This window comes from Bos indicus x Bos taurus, chromosome 20 (genome assembly GCF_003369695.1).
Source record: "Bos indicus x Bos taurus breed Angus x Brahman F1 hybrid chromosome 20, Bos_hybrid_MaternalHap_v2.0, whole genome shotgun sequence".
NCBI classification, from domain to species: Eukaryota; Metazoa; Chordata; class Mammalia; order Artiodactyla; family Bovidae; genus Bos; species Bos indicus x Bos taurus.
This window is the reverse complement of record NC_040095.1, coordinates 32,483,173-32,508,845: the sequence shown is the minus strand read 5'-3', so window position 1 is coordinate 32,508,845 and position 25,673 is coordinate 32,483,173. Positions and strand designations below refer to the sequence as shown.

The 25,673-nt window shown below is 40.3% G+C and overlaps 1 protein-coding gene across 1 annotated transcript in view; it reads right to left on the bottom strand.

The window, feature by feature from the left end:
• Positions 1–25,673, bottom strand: part of OXCT1 (3-oxoacid CoA-transferase 1) — a 159,273-nt gene that overhangs the window by 121,421 nt on the left and 12,179 nt on the right. The window contains exons 3-5 of the mRNA XM_027520028.1: positions 24,500–24,590; positions 8,840–8,975; positions 5,882–6,031 (exon numbers count right to left, since the gene is read on the bottom strand). Of these exons, the coding sequence (XP_027375829.1) occupies positions 5,882–6,031; positions 8,840–8,975; positions 24,500–24,590 (377 nt within the window). The remainder of the gene's footprint in view (positions 1–5,881; positions 6,032–8,839; positions 8,976–24,499; positions 24,591–25,673) is intronic.

Below are 25,673 nucleotides of genomic sequence, written 5' to 3'. Positions count from 1 at the left end.
ACCCCTGGATCAGGGTTCACTCAAAGTGGTGAAGAGGAAACTAAGGAAGCAGCATGTGCAAAGGCCCCGTGGTAGGAGAGCTTGGTAACTCCGAGGAACTGAAAATTCTACATGCTTATGGTATAGACTGCATGTGTTAGCACTCTCTTTACTATTTCTGTGAATAAGTTACATACTGACATGAAAAAGGCCCCTCTTTCCCTCCACTCTATGGCCTCTTTGGTGGCTCAGACAGTAGGAAGTCCACCTGCAACGTGGGAGACCTGGCTTTGATCCCTGGGTCGAAAAGATCCCATGGAGGAGAGCATAGTAACACACTCCAGTACTCTCACCTGGAGAAATTCACAGACAGAAGAGCCAGCGGGCTACAGTCCATGGGGTCACAAAGAGTCCAACCCGGCTGAGAGACTAACACTTTCAGTTTCCCTCCACTCTAGAAAAAAACTATATAGTTGCATGAAACAGGCAATGCATTACTTTCCTACCTAAAATAGTTATAAAAATCCATTCCTCTCTCCTAATTAATTCATAATCATCTGCTGAGATTTTAATTGGGATTCCTAGAATTTATAGACTAATCTGGAGAGAAGTGATATGCCATATCCCACCTGTGAGCATAATATAGGCCTTTATTTTTTAAAGTCTTCTTTTACCTCCTTCAATAGTTTTACAATTCCCCCCAAAAAAGCTCTGTATATATTTTCTAGGTTTACTCACAGGTGCTTCATGGTTTTTGATGGCCACTATGACTATTATATTTTATTCTACTACACCTTCTTTTCTGTCATTACTGTTCTAATGGAAGGTTATTGATTTTTTATGTTTATTGACTTTTAATTCTACTCCAGATGGAAGAGATGGGGAGAAAAAGCATAAAGCAAAACTATGCTGTGGCATTTTGTTCCCTTTTTCTTCATGGGGACTTAGCTCTGGGAATTGAAACAGAGGGAACAAAATCAACATCACACTCCATCACCACATGGGATGGAAGCCATTTGAAGGCTGAAGTCCATTCTCATTCCTACTGCGCCTCCTAGTGGAAAAAAAACTGCATGCATTTTACAGAAAGTTTTGAGAGTTTGGGTACATATACTTTTCTTAAACTATGGTTTAAAAAAAGAAACTTTTAAAAAAAATCATAGTTAATTTATAATATTGCATTAGTTTCAGGTATATAGCAAAGTGATTCAAATCCCAGATATAGGATTCAGATATCCCATATATGTATATATATGGGATTCCTGCGTAGCTCAGCTGGTAAAGAATCTGCCTGCAATGTAGGCGACCCCAGTTCTATTCCTGGGCTGGGAAGTTCCCCTGGAGAAGGGATTGGCTACCCACTCCAGTATTCTTGGGCTTCCCTGGTGGCTCAGACAGTAAAGAACCCACCTGCAATTCGGGAAATCTGGGTTCAATCCCTAGGTTGGGAAGATCCCCTGGAGGAGGACATGGCAACCCACTCCAGAATTCTTGCCTGGAGAATCCCCATGGACAGAGGAGCCTGGTGGGCTCCAGTCCATGGGATCACAAAGAGTCAGACATGACTGACTGACTAAGCACAGCACATGTACACGTATACATACATATATTCTTTTTCAGATTATTTTCCATTATAGGTTATTATAAGATATTGAATAAAGCTCCCTGTGTTACAGAGTAGGTTCTTATTTTTATATAATTGTGTGTATATGTTAATCCCAAACACCTAACTTATCTCTCTCCCTCACTTTACCCATTGGTAACCGTAAGTTTGTTTGCTATGTCAGTGAGTCTATTCCTGTTGTGTAAATAAGTTCACTTGTATCAATCTTTTAGTTTCCACATATGTGACAGCATATAATATTCTGTATTTGACTGATTTCATTTAGCTCTAGGTCTATCCATGTTACTGCAAATGGAATTAATTCATTTTTATGGCTAAGCAATATTCCATTGTATATATCCACTACATCTTCTTTAACCATTCACCTGTTGATAGACATTTAGGGTGCTTCTGTTTCTTGGCTACTGTAAATAATACTGCTATAAAACACTGGGGTGCATATATCTCTTTGAACTAGGGTCTTTATCTTTTCCATATATGCCCAGGAGTGGGACTGTTTTCCACTCTGGCTGCACCAATTTATATTCCCACCATCAGTATAGATTCCCTTTTCTCCACAGCCTCTCCAGCACTTATTATTTGTAGACTTTTTGATGACGGCCATTATGACCAGTAACTATGTTTAGTTTAACTTCTTGTTTTCCACTCTGGCTGCACCAATTTATATTTCCACCATCAGTATAGGTTCCCTTTTCTCCACAGTCTCTCCAGCACTTACTATTTGTAAACTTTTTGATGATGGCCATTCTGACCAGTGTGAGGTGATACTTCACTGTAGTTTTGATTTACATTAAAAGAGAAATCATTTCTTACAGAACAGTTTCCTTAAAGGTATTATGACACATTATGTCAGAAAAAATGAATGAATTTAGGGAATCACAGATGAATGAGGATCATATTAATATGAACTTAGATAAATTATATGAAGGATATTTGTAAGATACACATCAATAGTTTTTTCAGTTCAGTCACTCAGTCATGTCCGACTCTTTGTGACCCCATGGACTGCTGCACGCCAGGCTTCCCTGTCCATCACCAATTCATGGAGCTTACACAAACTCATGTCCGTCAAGTCAGTGATGCCATCCAACCATATCATCCTCTGTTGTCCCCTTCTCCTCCTGCCTTAGTTTTTTTAAGTCTTAAGAATTTCAGTCATCACTAATGATGATAGTTGAGTCTTTTCCATGCAGACCTAGAAGAACACATCTGAACAAATGCCAACTCAGGGCAAAGTAAAAACACTGACATTTTTTTTCTATTCCAATTATATAACTTCCTAAAGGGGCTACACATCAGCAGTTGCTAAGTGTTAGCTATTTTAAAATTTAAAAACAGGGACAGAATTGGTTTTGTCAAACTAGCTATTATATTCACTTGAGTCACTCATTTCACAGTCTCCACATCCTCATCTTTCCATCCTTTCTTGAATCCACTCCATTCAAATTTTCACCATTCCAGAAAAATCCTCTGTTCCAAAAAAATCACCCTTTAAGGTCACCAATGACCTCCACATTTTCAACTGCAATGATCAACTTCCAGTCCTATTACTCAGCTCCTTCACTTTCTAACACAGTTGATCACTCCTTGCTTTGTAAAAGTTTCCAACTTCCAAATCACCTCCCCTGGATCTCCTCTACTCACTGGACACTCCCATTTTATTTGCTGCTTCTTTTCCTCTTTTCAACCTTTAAATGCCAGGCCTCTTCTAAACCCTTAAACGCAAAAGAGGTGTTCTCTGCACTCCAGCCCTCGTCACTCAAGTCACATGGTTTTAAACACCACGTGCTGATCACTTCTGGGTTGGGAAGATCTGCTGGAGAAGGGATAGGCTACCCATTCCAATATTCTTGGGCTTCCCTGGTGGCTCAGTTGGTAAAGAACACGACCACAATGAGGGAGAACCTGGGTGCGACCCTGGGTTGGGAAGATCCCCTGGAGAAGGAAAAGACTACCCACTCCAGTATTCTGGCTTGGAGAATTCTGTGGACTGTATAGTCCATGGGGTTGCAAAGAGTCAGACATGACTGAGCGAATTTCACTTGCTGATGCCTCCAAAGTTCCTATCCCAGCTCTCAACCCTCCCTGAGCTGACTTAAAGCCTACTGAGTAGCTACTCTTGGAGGCCAATGAATCTCTTAAACACTTCAAGTCCAGAAAGAGCTCCTTGTTAATTCTCATACTTGGCCCATCTCAATAAGCAGCATGCTTGATTCGTGTCTTTTCTTACTCAGTAAATCGTGTTGGCTCTACTCTCAGTGTATTTCCCAACTGCAACCACTTCTCACAAATTCCACTGTCACCACCTCAATCTAAACTGCCTTCTACTTCCAACTGGATTAGTATTAATTCAACAGTCCCTCATCTCTCTCGCTGCTTCTGCTTCTGGGTCTCTGACAAAAAACCCACTCCCAAAAGCCACAGTGATCTTTCCAAAATGTAGCTCAGGTCCCATCACTCTCCCACTTCTATTCAACACTCTCAACCCCTCACCACTCTCAGTGAAGCCCAAGCTCATGTGACCTGGCTCCTGCCTCTCTTCAATCTCCAATCCTACCACTCTCTGCCTCGTTCACTCTGTTCCAGTCTCACTGCCCTGCTGTTGCACACACTCAGCAAGCCTGCCAAGGACCATGTCCTTTCTCTTTCTTCTGACTAGAGCACAGCCTACAATCATCACCCAGCTCATTCTCCTATCTTATTCAGGTCTCTACCAAACATCACCTCTCAGAGAGGTTCCCCTGACCCAGCCTGGAACACACCTTCCTGGCCACTCAGCACCCTCTCTGCCTTTGCCCTACTTGATTTCTTACATTTTGCATTTGTTTCTTCATTCTTTGTCAGATCCCCCACTACAGGGGGACTTGGCCTAAAGGACCCCTTTTTCCACCACATTTGGACTAGTGCTTAGCAAACAGAAGGACCTCAAATAACTATCACTAATCCAAGGAATTCACTCATTTCCTCTTCCCACCATAATCAAGGAAAATAAAGTTGGCTAACAAGAATCATTTCTAGAGATTATCTGTTGTATTCCTCGGGATTCAGACAAAATCACAAAACTGCTAGATGCCTACACCTGACTCCAGGCTGAAATGAACCCAGGCATTCAGGACAGATTCTAGTCTATCCTTTGTTTTCACAGGGTGAGTTAATGATGTAACTTCTAGCAAGTTCTCAAAGCATTCACCAGATTTTGCTGGCTATCCTAATCTACATTAACTAGGATCCATCTTAATAATTAGGTTCCTGTCTTTTTCTTTGCGAAAACTTTTTAAACCTAATTAGGCAAGAAGCAAAGATAGAGTATAAAAATCGTTAACAAAAACTTTGAGTCAATATAGGTAACCCTAAGCAGAAAAGGCACAGCTAAAGATGAAGGACGCTGCTGGAGACAAGATGGGACAGCAGGGGGATGAGAGCAATGACCTTTATCTCCCCTCACAACCCCAAGGGGCACAGCTAACATCCTTATACGAAGAAAGGTGACAAGACCCCTTGATATACTAAGTTCTCACTTCCCTAGAGATAAGTTCAGCAGTCCATGACTTTTGTTAACTCTCATGAGCCATGTGGGCAGAGAGAAGGGAAAGATACCAAAAATACAGCAATGAAATACTGGCCTGTGTCATTTTTAAAACTGGCTCCTGAATATCTCAAATACCTGTATCTAGAGTTCTATTCTTTTCTAATGTGTGAGGAAAGTTACCTAGTATAAAGATACTCCATCCTATCCAGCACTTTAAATAAAACTAAGTTATTCAGTCTAAGGCTCAAATGTGTCCAGTGTACAAAATGAAGGATAAAGAAGATAATATAAACTTGGTATTTATTCTACTCATATTATATATTTATAACCATTCTCTGTTTTTTAAGATTATAGACAAATTTGTGATTTCTTTAGCTTTTTTTCCATTCTTCAATCATGTCCAGAAGGGGCCTGAACATGAAGGGTTTAATACTATACATATTATGGTATTAAATAAAGTAGCTGTATTTTATTTTCCACGTAAACATAATCAGCAATTATACACACTCCTAAATTTCTTAAAACCTACCATAAAACTAATCTTGACTCTCATTTCTATGGATTAGTTTTCCTTCTCATTTGTTTATTCTGGTTCCTCTACGTGACTTTAATTACTAGCAGATGTTCAGTGTTAGCTAGAAATTGTACCTAGCATATGTATGTTACTGAACGAATGTGTTTTATTCTCACCCAGGTATGATTTTATACTTATTTACCCAATGAGCCCACCTGGAATCCGTGCATCTTACCTCTCTCGGCTTACTGGCAATGGCAATGCTGCCATCTTTGTTGTATTTGATTGGTGACCCCCCTTCTTGCACCAGGGTCCCATACCCTGTGCTGGTGTAAAATGCAGGAACTCCAGCCCCACCTGCACGAATCCTCTCTGCAAGCGTGCCCTACAAGCAAGCAAACAACACTGAGTCAAAAGTCCATTAAGCACACTTCTGTCTGCGGACACAAATACTTAGCCACACGGTCCCTGCTCTCTAGGTGTTTATCCATCTAAACCACCCCTAGCAGTGCATATTGGTCTACCTCACTAACACTGCAGGCTAGAAGATCAATGCAAAACAATGACTGACGCTCTAGACAACAACTTCTCTATTTTTAATCCTTAATTTGTAATGGAACTGCTTATTTGTATACTCATGTTCTCGGTTTCCATGTCTCCACTGGTTTCTCAACATCATATTTTACAAGTCTATTTGTAATATTTTTAAATCAATTTTCAAATCTGAAGTATATAACTTTAACTGTATACATTTAAAAACATAAAATAAAATATCGTGTTTTACTGTGTACTACATGTAGGTACAGCCTGAATCTTATCATAAATAACAATATCATGATTATATAATAATAATGTAAAATTTCCAGTTATTTAGAGTGTATTCTAAACCTTCTCTTAAGTATTTTATCTACTACGTTATCTAATTAAGGAAAAATACAAACGACAAAGACTACAACATAAAGCTAAACCGGTTTTTAAAAAGCCAAGAGAAATTCAAATTTTGTTTAAGAGTAGGAACAGCTGTATGAAAAATGTCTTTGTATCTTCTTCTGATCACTTTGTCTCCCTTTTAGGTACTAGTCATTTCAAATCTAATTTCCCCAGCTGCTCTCTCACCACCACCTGCCTTTCCACCCAGTTTTCCTACTGGGAAATAACTCTGGCCCTAAACACTTGCTGACACACCCCCTAACATACAGTCTAGTTATATCATATTCAGTTCAGTTCAGTTTAGTCGCTCAGTCATGTCCGACTCTTTTCGACCCCATGGACTACAGCACGCCAGGCCTCCCTGTCCATCACCAACTCCTGGAGTTCACTCAAACTCATGTGCATTGAATTGGTGATGTCATCCAACCGTCTCATCCTCTGTCCTCCCCTTCTCCTGCCTTCAATGTTTCCCAGCATCAGGGTCTTTTCCAATGAGTCAGCTCTTCGTATCAGGTGGCCAAAGTATTGGAGTTTCAGCTTCAATATCAGTCCTTCCAATGAACATTCAGGACTGATTCCTTTAGGATGGACTGGTTGGATCTCCTTGCAGTCCAAGGGGGACTCTCAAGAGTCTTCTCCAACACCACAGTTCAAAAGCATCAATTCTTCGGGGCTCAGCTTTCCTTATAGTCCAACTCTCACATCCATACATGACTACTGGAAAAACCATAGCTTTGACTACATGGACCTTTGTTGGTAAAGTAATGTCTCTGCTTTTTAATATGCTGTCTAGGTTGGTCATAACTTTCCTTCCAAGGAGTAAGCATCTTTTTATTTCATGGCTGCAGTCACTATCTGCAGTGATTTTGGAGCCCCCCCCAAAAAGTCAGCCACTGTTTCCACTGTTTCGCCATCTATTTGCCATGAAGTGATGGGACCAGATGCCACGATCTTTGTTTTCTGAATGCTTTAAGCCAATTTTTTCACTCTCTTCTTTTACTTTCATTAAGAGGCTCTTTAGTTCTTCACTTTCTGCCATAAGGGTGGTGTCATCTGCATATCCGAGGTTATTGATATTTCTCCCAGCTATCTTGATTCCAGCTTGTGCTTCTTCCAGCCCAGCGTTTCTCATGATGTACTCTGCATAGAAGTTAAATAAGCAGGGTGACAATATACAGCCTTGACGTACTCCTTTTCCTATTTGGAACCAGTCTGTTGTTTATGTCCAGTTCTAACTGTTGCTTCCTGACCTGCATACAGATTTCTCAAGAGGCAGATCAGGTGGTCTGGTATTCCCATCTCTTTCAGAATTTTCCACAGTTTATTGTGATCTACACAGTCAAAGGCTTTGGCATAGTCAATAAAGCAGATATAGATGTTTTTTCTGGAACTCTCTTGCTTTTTCAATGATCTAGCAGATGTTGGCAATTTGATCTCTGCTTCCTCTGCCTTTTCTAAAACCAGCTTGAACATCTGGAAGTTCACATATTGTTGAAGCCTGGCTTAGAGAATTTTGAGCATTATTTTGCTAGCGTGTGAGATGAGTACATCATATTCAGACTAAATAACTGCCTGCCTAATCAGTAGTGAGAATAGGCTTGGATATTAACGATGGTGAGTTTAATATTGTCCCAACCTGAAAACAAGGGTCTACTTGAACTGGGACCTTTAACTATATTGGACTGGCCAAAAAGGTTCCTCAATGACAAACTTTTCAATCAGACAGGAAAGGAAATGGTGGATAAAGTGAGTGGAAACTTGCTAGATTAACTGCAGTCATTGCTTCCTTTGTTTCAGTTCCCTGGAAACCTGGGCTCTGACCCCCAGCATTTAGTCTGTGATGCTGACAGTTTTACTCCCGTCCATGGGCTTCATTTTCCTGATACGTCTCAGCAAGACCAGATTCTGCATAAATTTCTAATTCTGTGATTAGTAGGAGTTGACTTTTGGGACAATCTTCAAACATTTCAGCAAGTGCTTTTGCATGCCACAGTGAAATTCACATTTCAGTGCCAAATTTAACATTTTATCCTGAAGCCTGGAATTTTCACTAGAAATACTTTCTTTTACAGTGCATAGTAACAAAACATTAGTCCTCTAGCAGTCAAGAGGTGTGACTTATAAATAAGTTTTCTCGGTTTGGCAAAACAGCATTCTATCTTACCTCTCTTACACAATGAAATTTCTAGAAGGAAAAAGCTAAACTTCAAAATAAGTTTGTATTATTAAAAATAAAAAAAAAAAAAACACTTTTTTTTTTTACCTGTGGTGTCAGCTCTACTTCTAATTCGCCAGATAAATACTGTCGCTCAAATTCTGCATTTTCTCCCACATAGGAAGAGACCATGCGTTTTATCTGCTTGGATCTAAGTAAAAGGCCCAAACCAAAGTTGTCAACCCTAGAAAGAAAACACAAGCAGCTTACAATCAAAGGGACATCCGAAGGAACACTAACATCCTCACATTCAGAAACTTGAGATTTTATATGACAAATCACTGACATTACTCCTAACAACTTCCTTTTCTCCCTCCTTCATCTTCACATCCTAATCCTTCTCATACCAACATGTAGTTATTCTCGCTCACCTAATTCTTTCCTAATTCTCATAATGTGTCATTTCCAAGCCTATAACCTTCCCCAGGCAGTCCAGATACAGTAAACATCTTAAAGCAGTCCAGGTAGGTACCTGTCAACTTTCTGACAGATCTGTTTCATAGTCCAAGTCTTCCAATACTGAATCTAATAACAATTCCCACTCACCATGGGTGTAAGGAAATAGCTGCATAGAAGAGTTCCCTGATGGTCCAGTGGTTAGGACTCGGCACTTTCACTATGGTGGCCCGGGTTCGTTCGATCCCTGGTTGGGGAACTAAGATCCCACAAGCCATGAAGTGTGGCCAAATATATATCTATATATTTGCAGATTTTATTCTTACTTGAAGAAACTTGGCTGCCTATGTGCTCAGTCAAGTCCAACTCTTTTGTGACCCCATGGACTGTAGCCCTCCAGGTTCCTCTGTCCATGGGATCTTCCAGGCAAGAATACGGGAGTGGGTTGCCATTCCCTTCTCTAGGGACTCTTCCTGATCCAGGGATCGAACCCACATCTCCTGAATCTCCTGCACTGGCAGGTAGATTTTCTAATACTGAGCCACCTGGGAAGCCCTTACAAAGAAAACTAAAGCCTAAATAGCAAGTATTTTCAGGAATGCAGTTTTGAAATGTGGGGAGAATTCCCTGAAGATTAATAATATACTTGTCCACTAGAAGGCTCCAAGTCATTAAAAAGCCTCCCCGAACACGGATTATGCACAAGGCTTTACACTTTCTGTTTATTCCCTTCTCCCAAATGGCAACCCACTCCAGTATTCTTGCCAGGGAAATCCCAAGGACAGAGGGGCTGGGTGGGCTACAGTCCATTGGGTTGCAAGAGTTGGACATGACTGAGCACGCACAGATACACCCAGACATTAAACAATTTCCCAGTTCTTTGGGTAAACAATTCTATTCCCCTCAATTCAACTCTACCTACAGCCTTCTCCACCTCACCTGATGGCAGCCCCATCTTACAGATCTTCAGAACAAAACTCAGGGAGTGACTCTTGACACACAGGTTCCACGTCAGCTCTTCTGGAAAATCCTTACTCTGCATTCAGCATCCACCCAGAATCTGAGCATTTCTCATTCCCTTTCTGGAACTGGCACCATATCTTGCCCGGATATCACAGTAACCTTCCCTGCTTCTACTCCGGCCCACTATGATCTACTCAAAAAATGATAGCCCAAACTACAATATATCAGATCATGTCACTGCTCTGCTTGAAACCCTGCAGTTGTACCCATTCATTCAGAGTAAAAGTAAAGGTCTCTCTCTAGAGTGGCCCCCTGGGATGGGTTGAAATGTCCTTTTACACCTCTGACCTCACTCCTCCCATTCTTCTTTTTGCTCAATTCTCTGCCTCTGCAGGCCTCCTTACAGTTCCTCAAATACACCAGGCATTGTGCATGGAGGCCCTTACACTGGCCTTTCCATCTCTCTCAGAAACTCTTTCCCCATATAGGGTTTTACATAAACATTTCTTGACATCTGTCAAATGAGTTTATTGCTTGATTTCACTTTCCCCTCCTCACTGGCTCTTTAGTAATAAAAATGAAAATCATTAAGTCTTCAAGCTGGATATTTGCTATGTGTTCCTCCAGATCCATTCTTCAACCTCCAGTCTGCCCTACACCTACGGTGGCTGCCCTGTGTAGACTGAATCATGGGGTCCCCTGCCCTCTGGCTTCTGATTGAGTCCATCCACTTCTGATTGGGTCCAGCCAATCAAAGGCACCACCAGGAGGATCAGGGGAGTGAGGGGAGAATGATGTCAGGACTTCTGTTCCCTTAGTTCTCTCCCTGGCACCTGCAGCACACTGGATAGCCCTCTCCATAAGACTTTCTTCTGGGTTCTAACAGTCCCCATCCCCTCGCCCCGTCAGGGCCAGGGCTGGTGTAACAGCTCTCCACTGTTACTAACTCTAAGGTTCTTCAATACTCATGTTTGCCTTCCCTCAGCCCTGACTCTTCCTTTAAAAAGAGTCTCTTTAATAAATTCTCTCAATTATCTAATATAACAATACCATTGATACCCTCTGGAGCCCTGTCCAAATAAAGTTGTAAAGTTGTATATAGTAAAATAATCCATGAATGTGGATATAACCCATTTGCTTTGTAGTTTTAAAAAATCTGAAATTCCCTCCAAGTACAGAGGTCCATACCATAAAACAGAATACAGTTGGCCATTCACTGACTTGGGAATTTTTCCAACCACACTTTCATTGATCTCTTTGTGGTCTTCCAACCCATTACACATTTGAACTTATCTCTGTTTGGAGATAACCTCTCTGTATTTGTTGATCTTGGCTCTGGACACCATGTGTATTTAGCTACTGGTTTATTTCTGGACTAGCAAGCTGGCATAGCAACCCAGCAGAGCTTAAGATACTCAGCTGAGGTTACCACCTGACCAGGTACAAATTTAGTGTTTATGCCTCAAAAAATGCTGTTAGATAGCTTATCATAAGAGTGTCTTTCCTAGTTTCCCTAGTGGTCCAGCGGTTAAGAATCCGCCTTGCAATGCAAGGGACACCTGTTTGATCCCTGGCCCAGGAAGATTCCCCCATGCCATAGAGTTACCAAGCCCATGCGCCACAACTCCCGAGCCAGTGCTCTAGAGCCCGAGAGCCACAACACCTGAAGCCAATGTGCAGAAACTACTGTAGCCTGCATGCCTAGAGCCCGTGCTCCACACAAGGGAAGGCACCACAATTAGAAGCCCACAGCCCACAAAGAGCCGCCCCCACTTGTTGCAACTAGAGAAAGCCCTCGTGCAGCAATGAAGACCCACCACAGCCAAAAGACTAATAATAATAAAATAAACAAATAAATCTTAAAAAAGAGTGTCTTTTCTGCCATATACTTTCCAGTTCACAAATTCAGTAAACATGTACCCCTTATCTACTGTGTATCAGACACTAATGATAAAAAAGTGAAAAGGGCAATGCCTCACACAAGAAAAAAGAAACACATATGTAATCTTTTGCTAATGAAAAATCTACTATATTCCTAATAGAGAAACACACATGTTAAAGCATCTTGAAGCTCTCTGGTATTAAAGATAATCTGAATGAACTTTCAAAGATATTATCTTACTTAGTGCCTTTAGTCGGAGAAGGCAATGGCACCCCACTCCAGTACTTTTGCCTAGAAAATCCCATGGATGGAGGAGCATGGTAGGCTGCAGTCCATGGGGTCGCTAAAGTCAGACACAACTGAGAGACTTCACTCTCACTTTTCACTTTCATGCATTGGAGAAGGAAATGGCAACCCACTCCAGTGTTCTTGCCTGGAGAATCCCAGGGATGGGAAGCCTGGTGGGCTGCCGTCTATGGGGTCGCACAGAGTCGGACACAACTAAAGCGACGCGGCAGCAGCAGCAGCAGCGCCTTTAGTAGCCAATTTTTTCTAGCATACCTGAAGAGAGATCTGACCTTTCTCCTACAGCACCACAAACTCATGTTAAAATATTTTAATGGTTAAAAGAAGCCTAAGGCCAAGAATTCATTAGAGAGGTATACTGCTGCTGCTGCTGCTAAGTCGCTTCAGTCGTGTCCGACTCTGTGTGACCCCATAGACGGCAGCCCACCAGGCTCCCCCATCCCTGGGATTCTCCAGGCAGGGACACTGGAGTGGGTTGCCATTTCCTTCTCCAATGCATGAAAGTGAAAAGTGAAAATGAAGTCATTCAGTCGTGTCCACAAATGTGTATTTCATGGAAGACATCAATGTATTACAAGTATTTTTCATTTTCTGAATGTGAAATTTCATTTTCTGAAATCTCACTGACAATTCTAAAATAAACTGTCAAAATAAAACTCTAATAATGAAATTGCAACCAATGATGCAATCAACAAGGGGTTAATTTACAAACTATACAAACAGCTGATACAACTCAATATCAAAAAACCCAAACAATCCAATCAAAAAATGGGCAGAAAACCTAAATAAACATTTCTCCAAAAAAGACAAACAGCCAACAGGCACATGAAAAGATGCTCAATATCACTAATTACTAGAGACATGCAAATCAAAATTATCAGGAGGTATCACCTCACACCAGTCAGAATATCCATCATCAAAAAGTCTACAAATAATAAATGCTGGAGAGGATATGGAGAAAAGAGAACCCTCCTACACTGTTGGTAGGAATGTAAATTGGTGCAGCCACTATGGAAAACTGTGTGGAAGTTCCTTGAAAAACTAAAAATAGTTATCATATGATCCAGCAACACCCCTCCTGGGCATATATCTGAAGAAAACTCTAATTTGAAAAGATACATGCACCTCAACGTTCACAGCAGCATTATTTACAACAGCCAAGACATCAAAACAACCCAAGTATCCATCAACAGATTAATGGATAAAGAAGATATAGTGTATACATGTGTTTAGTTCAGTTCAATTGCTCAGTCGTGTCCGACTCTTTTCGACCCCATGAATCACAACACACCAGGCCTCCCTGTCCATCATCAACTCCCGGAGTTCACTCAGACTCACGTCCACCGAGTCAGCAACACCATCCAGACATCTCATCTTCTGTTGTCCCCTTCTCCTCCTGCCCCCAATCCCTCCCAGCATCAGAGTCTTTTCCAATGAGTCAACTCTTATACATAATGAAATATTACTCATCCATAAAAAAGAATGAAATATTGCCATCTGCAGAAACATCAATGGACCTAGAGATTATCATAATGAGTGAAGTAACTCAGAGAAGTATAAAATTATATGATATCACTTATATGTGGAATCTAAAAAATAATACAAATGGGGAAGGGACAGGGTAATAAATTAGGAGTATGGGATTAAGAAATATACACTATCATATATAAAATAGTTTGTATTTCTTAATCCCATACTCAACAACAAGGGTTTACTGTATACCACAGGGAATTATATTCAATATCTTATAATAACCTATTGTGGAAAAGAATCTGAAAAAGATGAATATAGATATATATACAGTTCAGTTCAGTTACTCAGTCATGTCCGACTCTTTGCGACCCCATGAATCGCAGCACGCCAGGCCTCCCTGTCCATCACCAACTCCTGGAGTTCACTCAGACTCACATCCATCGAGTCAGTGATGCCATCCAGCCATCTCATCCTCTGTCATCCCCTTCTCCTCCTGCCCCCAATCCCTCCCAGCATCAGAGTCTTTTCCAACGAGTCAACTCTTCGCATGAGGTAGCCAAAGTATTGGAGCTTCAGCTTTAGCATCGTTCCTTCCAAAGAAATCCCAGGGCTGATCTCCTTCAGAATGGACTGGTTGGATCTCCTTTCAGTCCAAGGGACTCTCAAGAGTCCTCTCCAATACCACAGTTCAAAAGCGTCCATTCTTTGGCACTCAGCTTTCTTCACAGTCCAACTCTCACATCCATACATGACCACTGGAAAAACCATAGCCTTGACTAGACGGACCTTTGTTGGCAAAGTAATATATATATGTATATATAAATATATAGCTCCCAGGCTCCTCTGCCCATGGAATTCTCCAGGCAAGAATACTGGAGTGGGTAGCCATTCCCTTCTCCAAGGGATCTTCCTGACTTAGGGATTGAATCCAGGTCTCCTGAATTGCAGGCAGATTACTAACCATCTGAGCCACCAGGGATGCCCATATATAGAATTAACAACAAAGTATTAATGTACACCTCAGGGAACTATATTCAATATCTGATAATAATTTATAAGGGAAAAGAATCTGAAAAAAATTTATATACATATACATATATATATACACACACACACAGATGTGTAACTGAATCACTTTACTGGACACGTGTAAGTAATAATATTATAAATCAACTATAATTTAATTTTAAAAAATGAAGTTGCAACTATTTTCCAAACAGTATTTCTCTTCTTTACTCTCAATTTAAATATACTCATCTCAATTATAGCCACAATTGCCTGTGGCTCAGCTGGTAAAGAATCTACCTGCAATGTAGGAGACCTGGGTTCAATCCCTGGGTTGGGAAATCCCCTGGAGAAGGGCAAGGCTACCCACTCCAGCATTCTGGCCTGGAGAATTCCATGGACTGTATAGTCCATGGGGTGGCAAACAGTCAGACACAACTAAGAGACTTTCACTTTCACCAGTGGCCTAATAGCTCAGTTGGTAAAGAATCTGCCTGCAATGCAGGAGACCTGGGTTTGATCCCTGGGTCGGGAATATACTCTTGAGAAGGAAATGGCAACCCACTCCAGTATTCCTGCCTGAAGAATCTCATGGACAGAGGAGCCTGGCAGGCTACAGTCCATGGGGTCGAAAGAGTCAGACACGACTTAGCGTCTAAACCACCAATAATAAAAGCTTATAATTTTATATGTACTGTAATAATATCAAGGGTACTAAAACAAAAGAAAATGTAGTGCAAATGATCCCCAACTAAAAATGGTTTGACTTAATTTTTCAACTTTACGGTTGTGTGAAAGTCATATGCATTCAACAGAAATCATACTTCAAATTTTGATATTTGTCCAGACTAGCGATCTGCAGTACTCCTCGTGACACAGGGCAGAGGCAGCCACAGCTCCATCAGGCACGCAATCATGAGGGTAAACAACCAGTACTCTTACAACCATTCTGTACCCATAGGACCACTCTGTTTCTCACTCTCAGCACAGTATTCAATAAATTACATGAGCTAATCAACACTGTATTACAAAATAAACTTTGTGGTAGATGATTTTGCCCAACTGTAGGCCAATATAAATCTCAGCATGTTGAAGGCAGGGTGGGCTAAGCTACAAAGCTCAGTAAGTTAGGTGTACTGATATACTGATGACTCAGAATATTTTCACTTTAGAATGGGTTTATTGGGATTTAACCCCACTGTAAATGGAGGAAGAACTGTATTTGGATATAAGGTTAATTTATGACATAGTGAGGGGCTTCCCAGGTGGCACTAGTGGTAAAAAACTGGCCCGCCTATGCAGGAGACATAAGAGACATGGATTAGTTCCCTGGGTCAGAAAGATCCCCTGGAGGAGGGCATGACAGCCCTCCTGTCATGGAAAATTGCCATGTACCAAGGAGTCTAGCAGACTATATTCCATAGGGTCACAGTCAGACACAACTGAAGTCACTTACCAGGCACACATACATGACATAGTTATATGGGACAAGTGAAATCTTGAAGGGGCTGAGCAGGAAGTCCAAGTGCACATCCCAGGAAGTGGTTAAGTTCAGTTCAGTTCAGTCACTCAGTCGTGTCCAACTCTTTGTGATCCCATGGACTGCAGCACGCCAGGCCTCCCTGTCCATCGCTGACTCCTGGAGCTTGCTCAAACTCATGTCCATTGAGTCCGTGATGCCATTCAACCATCTCATCTTCTGTCATCCCCTTCTCCTCCCACATCAGAGTCTTTTCAAATGAGTCAGTTCTTCGCATCAGGTGGCCAAAGGATTGGAGTTTCACCTTCAGCATCAGTCCTTCCAATGAATATTCAGGATTGATTTCCATCAGGAGGGACTGGTTGGATCTCCTTGCAGTCCAAGAGTCTCTCAAGAGTCTTCTCCAATGCCACAGTTCAAAAGTATCAATTCTTCAGAGCTCAGCTTTCTTTTTTCATTTTTAAATTTATTTCTCTTAATTGGAGGCTAATTACTTTAAAATATTGTAGTGGTTTTTCCCAGAAAAGGTAATGGCAACCCACTCCAGTACTCTTGCCTGGAAAATCCCATGGACAGAGGAGCTTGGTAGGCTGCAGTCCATGGGGTCACTAGGAGTCGGACACGACTGAGTGACTTCACTTTCACTTTTCACTTTCATGCATTGGAGAAGGAAATGGCAACCCACTCCAGTATTCTTGCCTGGAGAAACCCAGGGATGGGGGAGCCTGGTGGGCTGCTGTCTATGGGGTCACACAGAGTCAGACACAACTGAAGCAACTTAGCAGCAGCAGCAGCAGTGGTTTTTGCCATACATTGACATGAATCATCCATGGGTGTACATGTGTTCCCCATCCTGAACCCCCCTCCCCCCTCCCTCCCCATCCAGGCCCTCAGGGTCATTCCAGTGCACCAGCCCTGAGCACCCTGTCTCGTACATCAAACCTGGACTGGCAATCTATTTCACATATGATAATATACATGTTTCAATGCTGTTCTCTCAAATCAGCTTTCCTTATAGTCCAACTCTCACATCCATACATGGCTACTGGAAAAACCATAGCTTTGAATAGACGGATCTTTGTTGACAAAGTAATGTCTCTGCTTTTTAATATGCTGTCTAGGTTGGTCATAACTTCCCTTCCAAGGAGTAAGCATCTTTTAATTCCATGGCTGTAGTCATCATCTGCAGTGATTTTCGACCCAGAAAAATAAAGGGTGTCACTGTTTCCACTGTTTCCCCATCTATTTGCCATGAAGTGATGGGACCAGATGCCATGATTTCTGTTTTCTGAATGTTGAGTTTTAAGCCAACTTTTTCACTCTTCTTTCACTTTCATTAAGAGGCTCTTTAGTTCTTCTTCACTTTCTGCCGTAAGGGTGGTATCATCTGCATGTGTGAGGTTATTGATATTTCTCCCAGCAATCTTGATTCCAGCTTGTGCTTCTTGCAGCCCAGCATTTCTCATGATGTACTCTGCACAGAAGTTAAATAAGCAGGGTGACAATATACACCCTTGACGTACTCCTTTTCCTATTTGCAACCGTCTGTTGTTCCATGCCCAGTTCTAACTGTTGCTTCCTAACCTGCATACAGATTTCTTAAGAGGCAGGTCAGGTGGTATGGTATTCCCATCTCTTTCAGAATTTTCCACAGTTTATTGTGATCCACACAGTCAAAGGCTTTGGCATAGTCAATAAAGCAGAAATAAATGTTTTTTTCTAGAACTCTCTTGCTTTTTCCATGATCCAGTGGATGTTGGCAATTTGATCTCTGGTTCCTCTGCCTTTTCTAAATCCAGCTTGAACATCTGAAGTTCACGGTTCACGTACTGTTGAAGCCTGGCTTGAAGAATTTTGAGCATTACTTTACTAGCGTGTGAGATGAGTGCAACTGTGTTGTAGTTTGAGCATTCTTTGGCATTGCCTTTCTTTGGTATTAGAATGAAAACTGACCTTTTCCAGTCCTGTGGCCACTGCTGAGTTTTCCAAATTTGCTGGCATATTGAGTGCAGCACTTTCACAGCATCATCTTTCAGCTCAACTGGAATTCCATCACCTCTACTAGCTTTGTTCATAGTGATGCTTCCTAAGGCCCACTTGACTTCACATTCCAGGATGTCTGGCTCTAGGTGAGTGATTATCTAGGTCATGAAGATCTTTTTTGTACAGTAGCACAAAGTTTGTTTGAGCCCTCTGAGCATCTCTGGCAGGAAAGGAGGAAGTGGTTAGCCCTTCCCAAACCAAATAACCTAATCTTGGGGGAAATGTTCATGATCAGCCAAGGCAGCCGAGATCTCCCCTTCAAGCCCTTTAGAGCTCTCAGAGCTGTAGCTATCTTGACAAATAAGATGGCACAGCAAAGGAGTCATTTGCCTTTATCTCTGGGTTCAAAACCATTGGTGCAAAACCAGAAATTTTATTCAGAATGAAAAACTTCTCCTGGACCCCCAGAAATTCCTATACCTGAGCAGTACAGAACTACAGGCATACCTCACCGAATCACCACAGAAAAGCAAACACTGCAATAAAGCAAGTCCTGAAAATTTTCTTGTTTTCCAGTGCATATAAATGTTTATACTATACTATAGTCTGTTAAGTGTGCAATAGTATTATGCCTAAAAATAATGTCAATGCCTTAATTTAAAAATACTTTGTAACAACATTGCAAAGTAACTGTACTCCAGTAAAAATTTTAAAAAATGAAAGCCACAGTGATTAAAAAAAAATGCATTATTAAAACATGCTAACAATCATCTGAACCTACAGGAAGTCATGATTTTTTTTCAATAATAACATCAAAGATCACTGTCATATATATACCTATGGCTAATTCATGTTGATGTTTGACAGAAAACAACAAAATTCTGTAAAGCAATTATCCTTCAATTAAAAAATAAATTAAAAAAAAGATCACTGATCACAGATCACCATAACAAATATAATAATAATGAAAAAGTTTGAAATATTGCAAAAATTATCAAAAAGTGACAGAAGCATGAAGTGAGCAAATTCTATTGGAAAAATAGAGCCAATACACTTGTTTAATGCAGGGCTGCCCTGAACCTTCAATTTGTAAAAAGTGCAATGTCTATGAAATGCAATAAAGCAAAATGCAATAAAACAAGACATACACAAGTATATACAAGTAACAGCATTGTAATCTCATGTACAGGTACATACAGGCATCTCCCCTTAACCCAGGATACATGCCAAGACAGTACCAACCCTACAGATGCTATGTACAATCCCCTGGAGAAGAGAATGGCAATCCACTCCAGTGTTCTTACCTAGAAAATCCCACGGTCCGAGAAGCCTGGTGGACTACAGTCCATGGGGTCACAAAAGAGATACAACTTAGCAACTAAACAACAATACATAGGTATCTTCTTTTCTTATACATGCATATCTATGAGAAAGTTTCATTTATAAATTAGGCACAGTAAGATATTAATAATAACTAATTATAAAGTAGAACAATTATAACAGCTGCTGCTACAATTTTAACAGCATATTGTAATAAAAGTTTTGTGAATGTGATCTCTCAAAATATGTTATTATACAAATTTAATACCTTTTTCAGCTTAACTGGGCACTTATCATGCACTATGGCTGTAACTTGCAATTTGAGATGCAGCAAGGAAACTAGTACAAATTTCTTTTTTCCTTCTTCACAGTTTCAGGCTGAAGACTCATTCTCACCATACATCTTAGCAATCTCAGCATACGATCATTTACTTTCCTTATTAAATCGAGAATATTCACCTTTACACTTTAAAGAAGCACTTCATGGCTTCTCCTTGGCATATCTGAATTACCAGCATCACTACTCTTGCATCTGGGGGCCATTATTAAGTAAAATAAGTGTTCCTTGAACACAGTCACTGTGATCTGGCAACACTGATGATCATGGACCTGATTATGGAGTAAGTAAGAAACTAACCAGTGGACACGCTGGACAAAAGGATGATTCTTGTCCAGGGCAGGACAGAGCAGGAAGGCGTGAGATTTCATCATGCTACTCAAAATAGCCCATAATTGAAAACTCATGAATTGTTTATTTCTGGAATTTTCCATTTAATATTTCCAGATCAAGGTTGATGCCACATATCTCAAACCATGTAAAGCAAAACCATGGATAAGGTGGGGACTGTTGTACATATGTACACATGCTGTACATATGTTGTACATATTACCACTATTTATTAGTCTTCTACATGAAGTGGGGCTGCCCTTGGGAGTTGTCTAAATCCCCACCTTGTCCTGAGGAAATGAAAATGACTAATACAGCACACCTATTTTTCCCTTGACTCTGTGATTTAACTACCTGAAATAAAGTTTACTGTGAAACATTTGCTCATCCAGGTTTGTAATTCATATGTTAAAGTCTTCCAAAAATCAGAGGAACATCTGTGATGTTCCCGCTTTTCTAATCAACCCATATCAAAGCACTGATTCATTTCAGTGGTCCTAAAGGAGGGTTTATCTCATCAACATTTAATAGTCAATACTCATAGCAAAGTAAGTGGTACCTCAGGCCAACAAGTCTTAGTGGTCATTAAAAGCAAACAAATTAAAAAAAAAAACAGACAATTAGAAGTCCTGAGCTTTGGAAGACTTCCAATTCAGGCAGAACTTCTAAAGATGGAGTCTTTTTCTAAAGAAGAAAATAGTCATTACTTCCTTATTTTAAAAAATGAAGTAGAACTGATTTCCAATGTTGTGTTAGTTTCAAGGTGTGGAGCAAAGTGATTTGGTTATATATTCATATACATTCTTTTTCAGTTTCTTTTCCATTACAGGGTATTTTACAAGATGTTGAATACAGTTCCCTGTGCTATACAGTAGGTCCTTGCTGCTTATCTATTTTATAAATATATACAGTTGTGTGTATCTGTTAAACCCAAACTCATAATTTATCCTCCCCATCTCCTTTCCCCTTTGGTAACCAAAAGTTTGTGTTCTATGGCTGTGAGTCTGTTTCTCTTTTGGAAATAAGTTATTTTGTATCATTTTTTTAGATTGAACATATTGGTGATAACCATTACTTCTAATTCCATGCTCTCTCCCTTTACCCCACAACTCACACATGTTTGGTTCTCAAATAAAGACATACTAAGCTGTCCTCCTCGTTTATCTGATTCTAATTATCAAAACAAAGCCCTCATCCCTATAAACTTTAAACACCTCTAATTAAGATAATCAACTGCAAAAAAAAAAGAAAAAAGATAATCAACTGCCAATCAAGGTGTACCCAGTGCCTTCTTTGACTTCAATGAAGTAGGTTATCAGTACTTACTCTGCATCAAAAATTTACATTAATCTGTACTACTCCCTGTGCTTCTCAGGTGGTGCCAGTGGTAAAGAACCTGCCTGCCAATGAAGGAGATGTAAGACACATGGGTTCGATCCCTAAGTTGCTAAGATCTCCTGCAGAAGGGAATGGCAACCTACTCCAGTATTCTCACCTGGATAAACTCCAGTATTCTTGCCTGGAGAATCCCATGAACAGAGGAACCTGGTGGGCTACAGTCCATGGGGTCACAAAGAGTCAGACATGACTGAAGCATCTTAGCATACATGCATACACTCCTTAGAAGCACTGAGTTATCAGGAAAATTCAACCAAGTATAGATAATCAAAAGTATTTTTAATAAACATTAAGTAAGTTCACAGGGCACAGGATGTGTTTCAGGAATAACAAGTGACCATGAACAAGTTACTTCCCTATTTACAGAGGGTTTCCCCTGTTAAATGAAGGAACTGGAACATACGGTCTCTATAATCCCATCCAGCTTCAAGTCTCAATGACTCTGAGACTATAGGCTAAGCATAAATAGTAGGAAACAGAAAACTACTCTAGGGATTTCCCTGAGGTCCAGTGGTTAAGACTCCCCACTTCCACTGCAGGGGGCACGGGACTGATCTCTGGTTGGGGAACTAAGATCCTGTATGCTCCATGGTGCAACTAAAAAATTAAAAAAAAAAAAAGAAAATAGAAAACTACTCTAAGTAAAAGGATTGGCCTGTAATATACATCAGAGATAATAAACACATATCAGTACACAAAGACAGGCTAACCATCTCCACAGGAATTCAGAAAGGGACAAAATCAATGAAGGCTAGAGCTGTTTTCTAACTGGATATGGCTTCTATAAGATGGGAAAAGATGTGGATACCCAGAGAAGTGGACAGGCTTCCAAGCAAAAATAACAGCATAAAGTCAGCAAAGAAAAAAATGAGCAAGAAACAACTGATAGAACTGGACATGGAACAATGGACTGGTTCCAAATTGGGAAAGGAATACATCAAGGCTCCATACTATCACCCTACTTATTTAACTTATATGCAGAGTACATCATGCGCCATGCTGGACTGGATGAAGCACAAGCGGGAATCAAGACTGTCGGGAGAAATATCAACAACCTCAGATATGTAGATGATACCACGCTAACAGCAGAAAGAAAAGAGTATCTAAAGAGTCTCTGATGAAGGTGAAACAGGAGAGTGAAAAAGCAGGCTTAAGACTGAACATTCAAAAAACGAAGATCATGGCATCTGGTCTTATCACTTCATGGCAAACAGATGAGGAAAAATGCAGTGACAGACTTTATTTTCTTGGGTTCCAAAATCACTGTGGACAGTGACTGCACCCATGAAATTAAAAGATGCTTTCTCCTTGGAAGAAAAGCTATTACAAACCTAGATAGTGTACTAAAATGCAGAGACATTACTTTGCAACAAAGGTCTGTATAGTCACAACTATGGTTTTTCCAGTAGTCATGTACAGATGGGAGAGTTGGACCACAAAGAAAGCTGAGCACCAAAGAACTGATGCTTTCTCCAACTGTGGTGTTGGAGAAGACTCTTGAGAGCTCCTTGGACAGCAAGGAGATGACACCAGTCAATGCTAAAGGAAATCAACCCTGAATATTAATTGGAAGGTCTAATGCTGAAGTTGGAACTCCAATACTTTGGCCACCGGATGTGACGAGCCAACTCACTGGAAAAGACCCTGATGCTAAAAAAGATCGAGGGCAGGAGAAGGAGGCAACAGAAGTTGAGAAGGTTGGATGGCATCACTGACTCAATGGACATGACTTTGAGCAAATGCTGGGAGACAGTGAAGGGAAGCCTGCCTTGCTGCAGTCCATGGAGTTATAAAGAGTCAGACATGGCTGAGTGACTGAACAACAACAACAACGACGTAGATTAGTTTTGTTGCCTAAATAATCTACGCTATTTCTTCTAAATTGCATTTATGATAATACACTAAACTGCCAAATTAATTAATTTCTTTAATTTTTAAGATCTTTGAAGTCTTTGTTAGAAGAGCTGATAATTTACTATTGTGAATTAAAATGTCCTTTCCCTTGATAACTAAATATATCTTAATATGTAGGCCATTAATCATTAAGATTTTATGGGTCATTGCTGACCATTTTGATATGCAAGCCTACTGTCTTAATGCTGGCTGCATACCCTCCTCTTTCTACCAAGACCAGCAACATTTTTAATGACTGATTATATTCTTCATGTATCTTCTATGGTAAGGTCATAACCAAAATAAAAGAAACAGATTTCAAATCGATGTCCATCTGCCTTTATAAATAAAGATTTACAATAAGGTACAACATACAATCTCTAAGTTTTAAAATGAAAGGGGGCTTTGCTGGTGGATCAGTGGTAAAGAACCTGCTTGCCAATGCAGGAGACATGGGTTCAATCCCTGATCCAGGAAGATCCCATACACCTTGGAGCAACTAAGCCTGTGCTTGTCAACTCTGAGCCTGTGCTCTAGAGTCCAGGAGCCACACTACTAGTAGAAGCCCACAGGCCCTAGAGCCCATGCTCCACAACTGGAGAGGAGCCCCACCTCGCCATAACTACAGAAAAGCCCGTGCACCAGTAAAGACCCAGCACAGCCAAAAACAAAATAAATAACTAAATAAACTTTATAAAGAAGGGCTCAGTTTGAACATTTTTTTCTTGTGGCATCTTGGTTCCCTGACAAGGGAGCAAACCTGTGTCCCCTGCAGTGGCACCATGGAGTCTTAAACATTGGAATGATAAAACTATCTTCTGATCCTTAAGCTTACTGCTCCTGTCAATGAAGAAATATTTCACTTCACTGATAGACTTCATTTCAATATTATGAAGGGTTATCATTTCTTTCAAGTCAATTGTTTTAAAAACACACACTTACCCAGCATTGTTGCTGACTGCAGTTAGTCCTTTTACTCCAGTCTTTAGCAAAGCTCCTATAAGATTCTCTGGAATTCCACATAACCCAAAACCTATAATGGGCCAAGAAGATAAATAATTTTATGTAGAGAGTAATTTTCTTCCAAGGAAATGTATCTGTTACTCTTTTCTTAAAAAAGAAAAACGTACCAGCACATTATTAGACCCACTATGCAAAAGCACAGATACATCTCAGCAACTTAAGAAGTGGTCATAGACAGTAAAAAGATCAACAGTTGCCAGGAATTTGAGGGGTGGGGGGGGAGATGAATACACAGAGTACAGAAGTTTTCATGAGCAGTGAAATACTTTGTATGACATTATAATGATATGTATATATGTCATTATACTTTGGTCCAAACTCATAGTATGCACAACACTATTTACTTCATTAAAGTGAACCCTAAGGTGAACTGTGGATGTTGGTGATTCTGTCAATGCAATTCATTCCTGGTTGAAAAAAAAAAGTACCACTCTGTTGATAATGGCTATGCATGTATGGGGAAGGAGTATATGAGGAATTTCTGTACCTTCCTGTCAATTTTATTATAAACCTAAAACTGCTTTGAGAAAAAGTTTCCAAAAAGAAAAAAATTAACACTCAGGATAGACATTTTTGAAAAACTTTTGTTTCACTTATATATGTATACATAGTACATACATGTGTGTTTGTTGGATTGTGATGTAAAATGTGTTTTTAGATCAAAAAAGTTGGCAAGTCACTTTACTAAAGTTCTACTGGCAAAACAAAGCAAAAATAAACCTCAAAAAAATGAAATAAAATAAATGGCCATATAGCTATCTCCAAATGTTTTACATCATTATATAGCATCAGACATCACTGCCAAGTCCTTGATTCATAAGTATAAAGCCAAGTGCAATGTGTTAATACAGCCACCTACACATTGCTCTTCTTGCACTTAACTACATATTTGTTATTTTCCCACTTTAAAATTGAACCTTTACACAGTTACTTTTTCAAGCATGTTTGTTTTACATTCCTGGGTAGATTCTGCAGATCTAGAAGCCTAAGCCAATGACTTTCATTTCTTTTACACAATTCCTCAAAAGGGTATTAGGTCTAAAATTCAATGACTGCTGAGTTGAATGAATGAATGAAGAACAGCCCTAAAAAT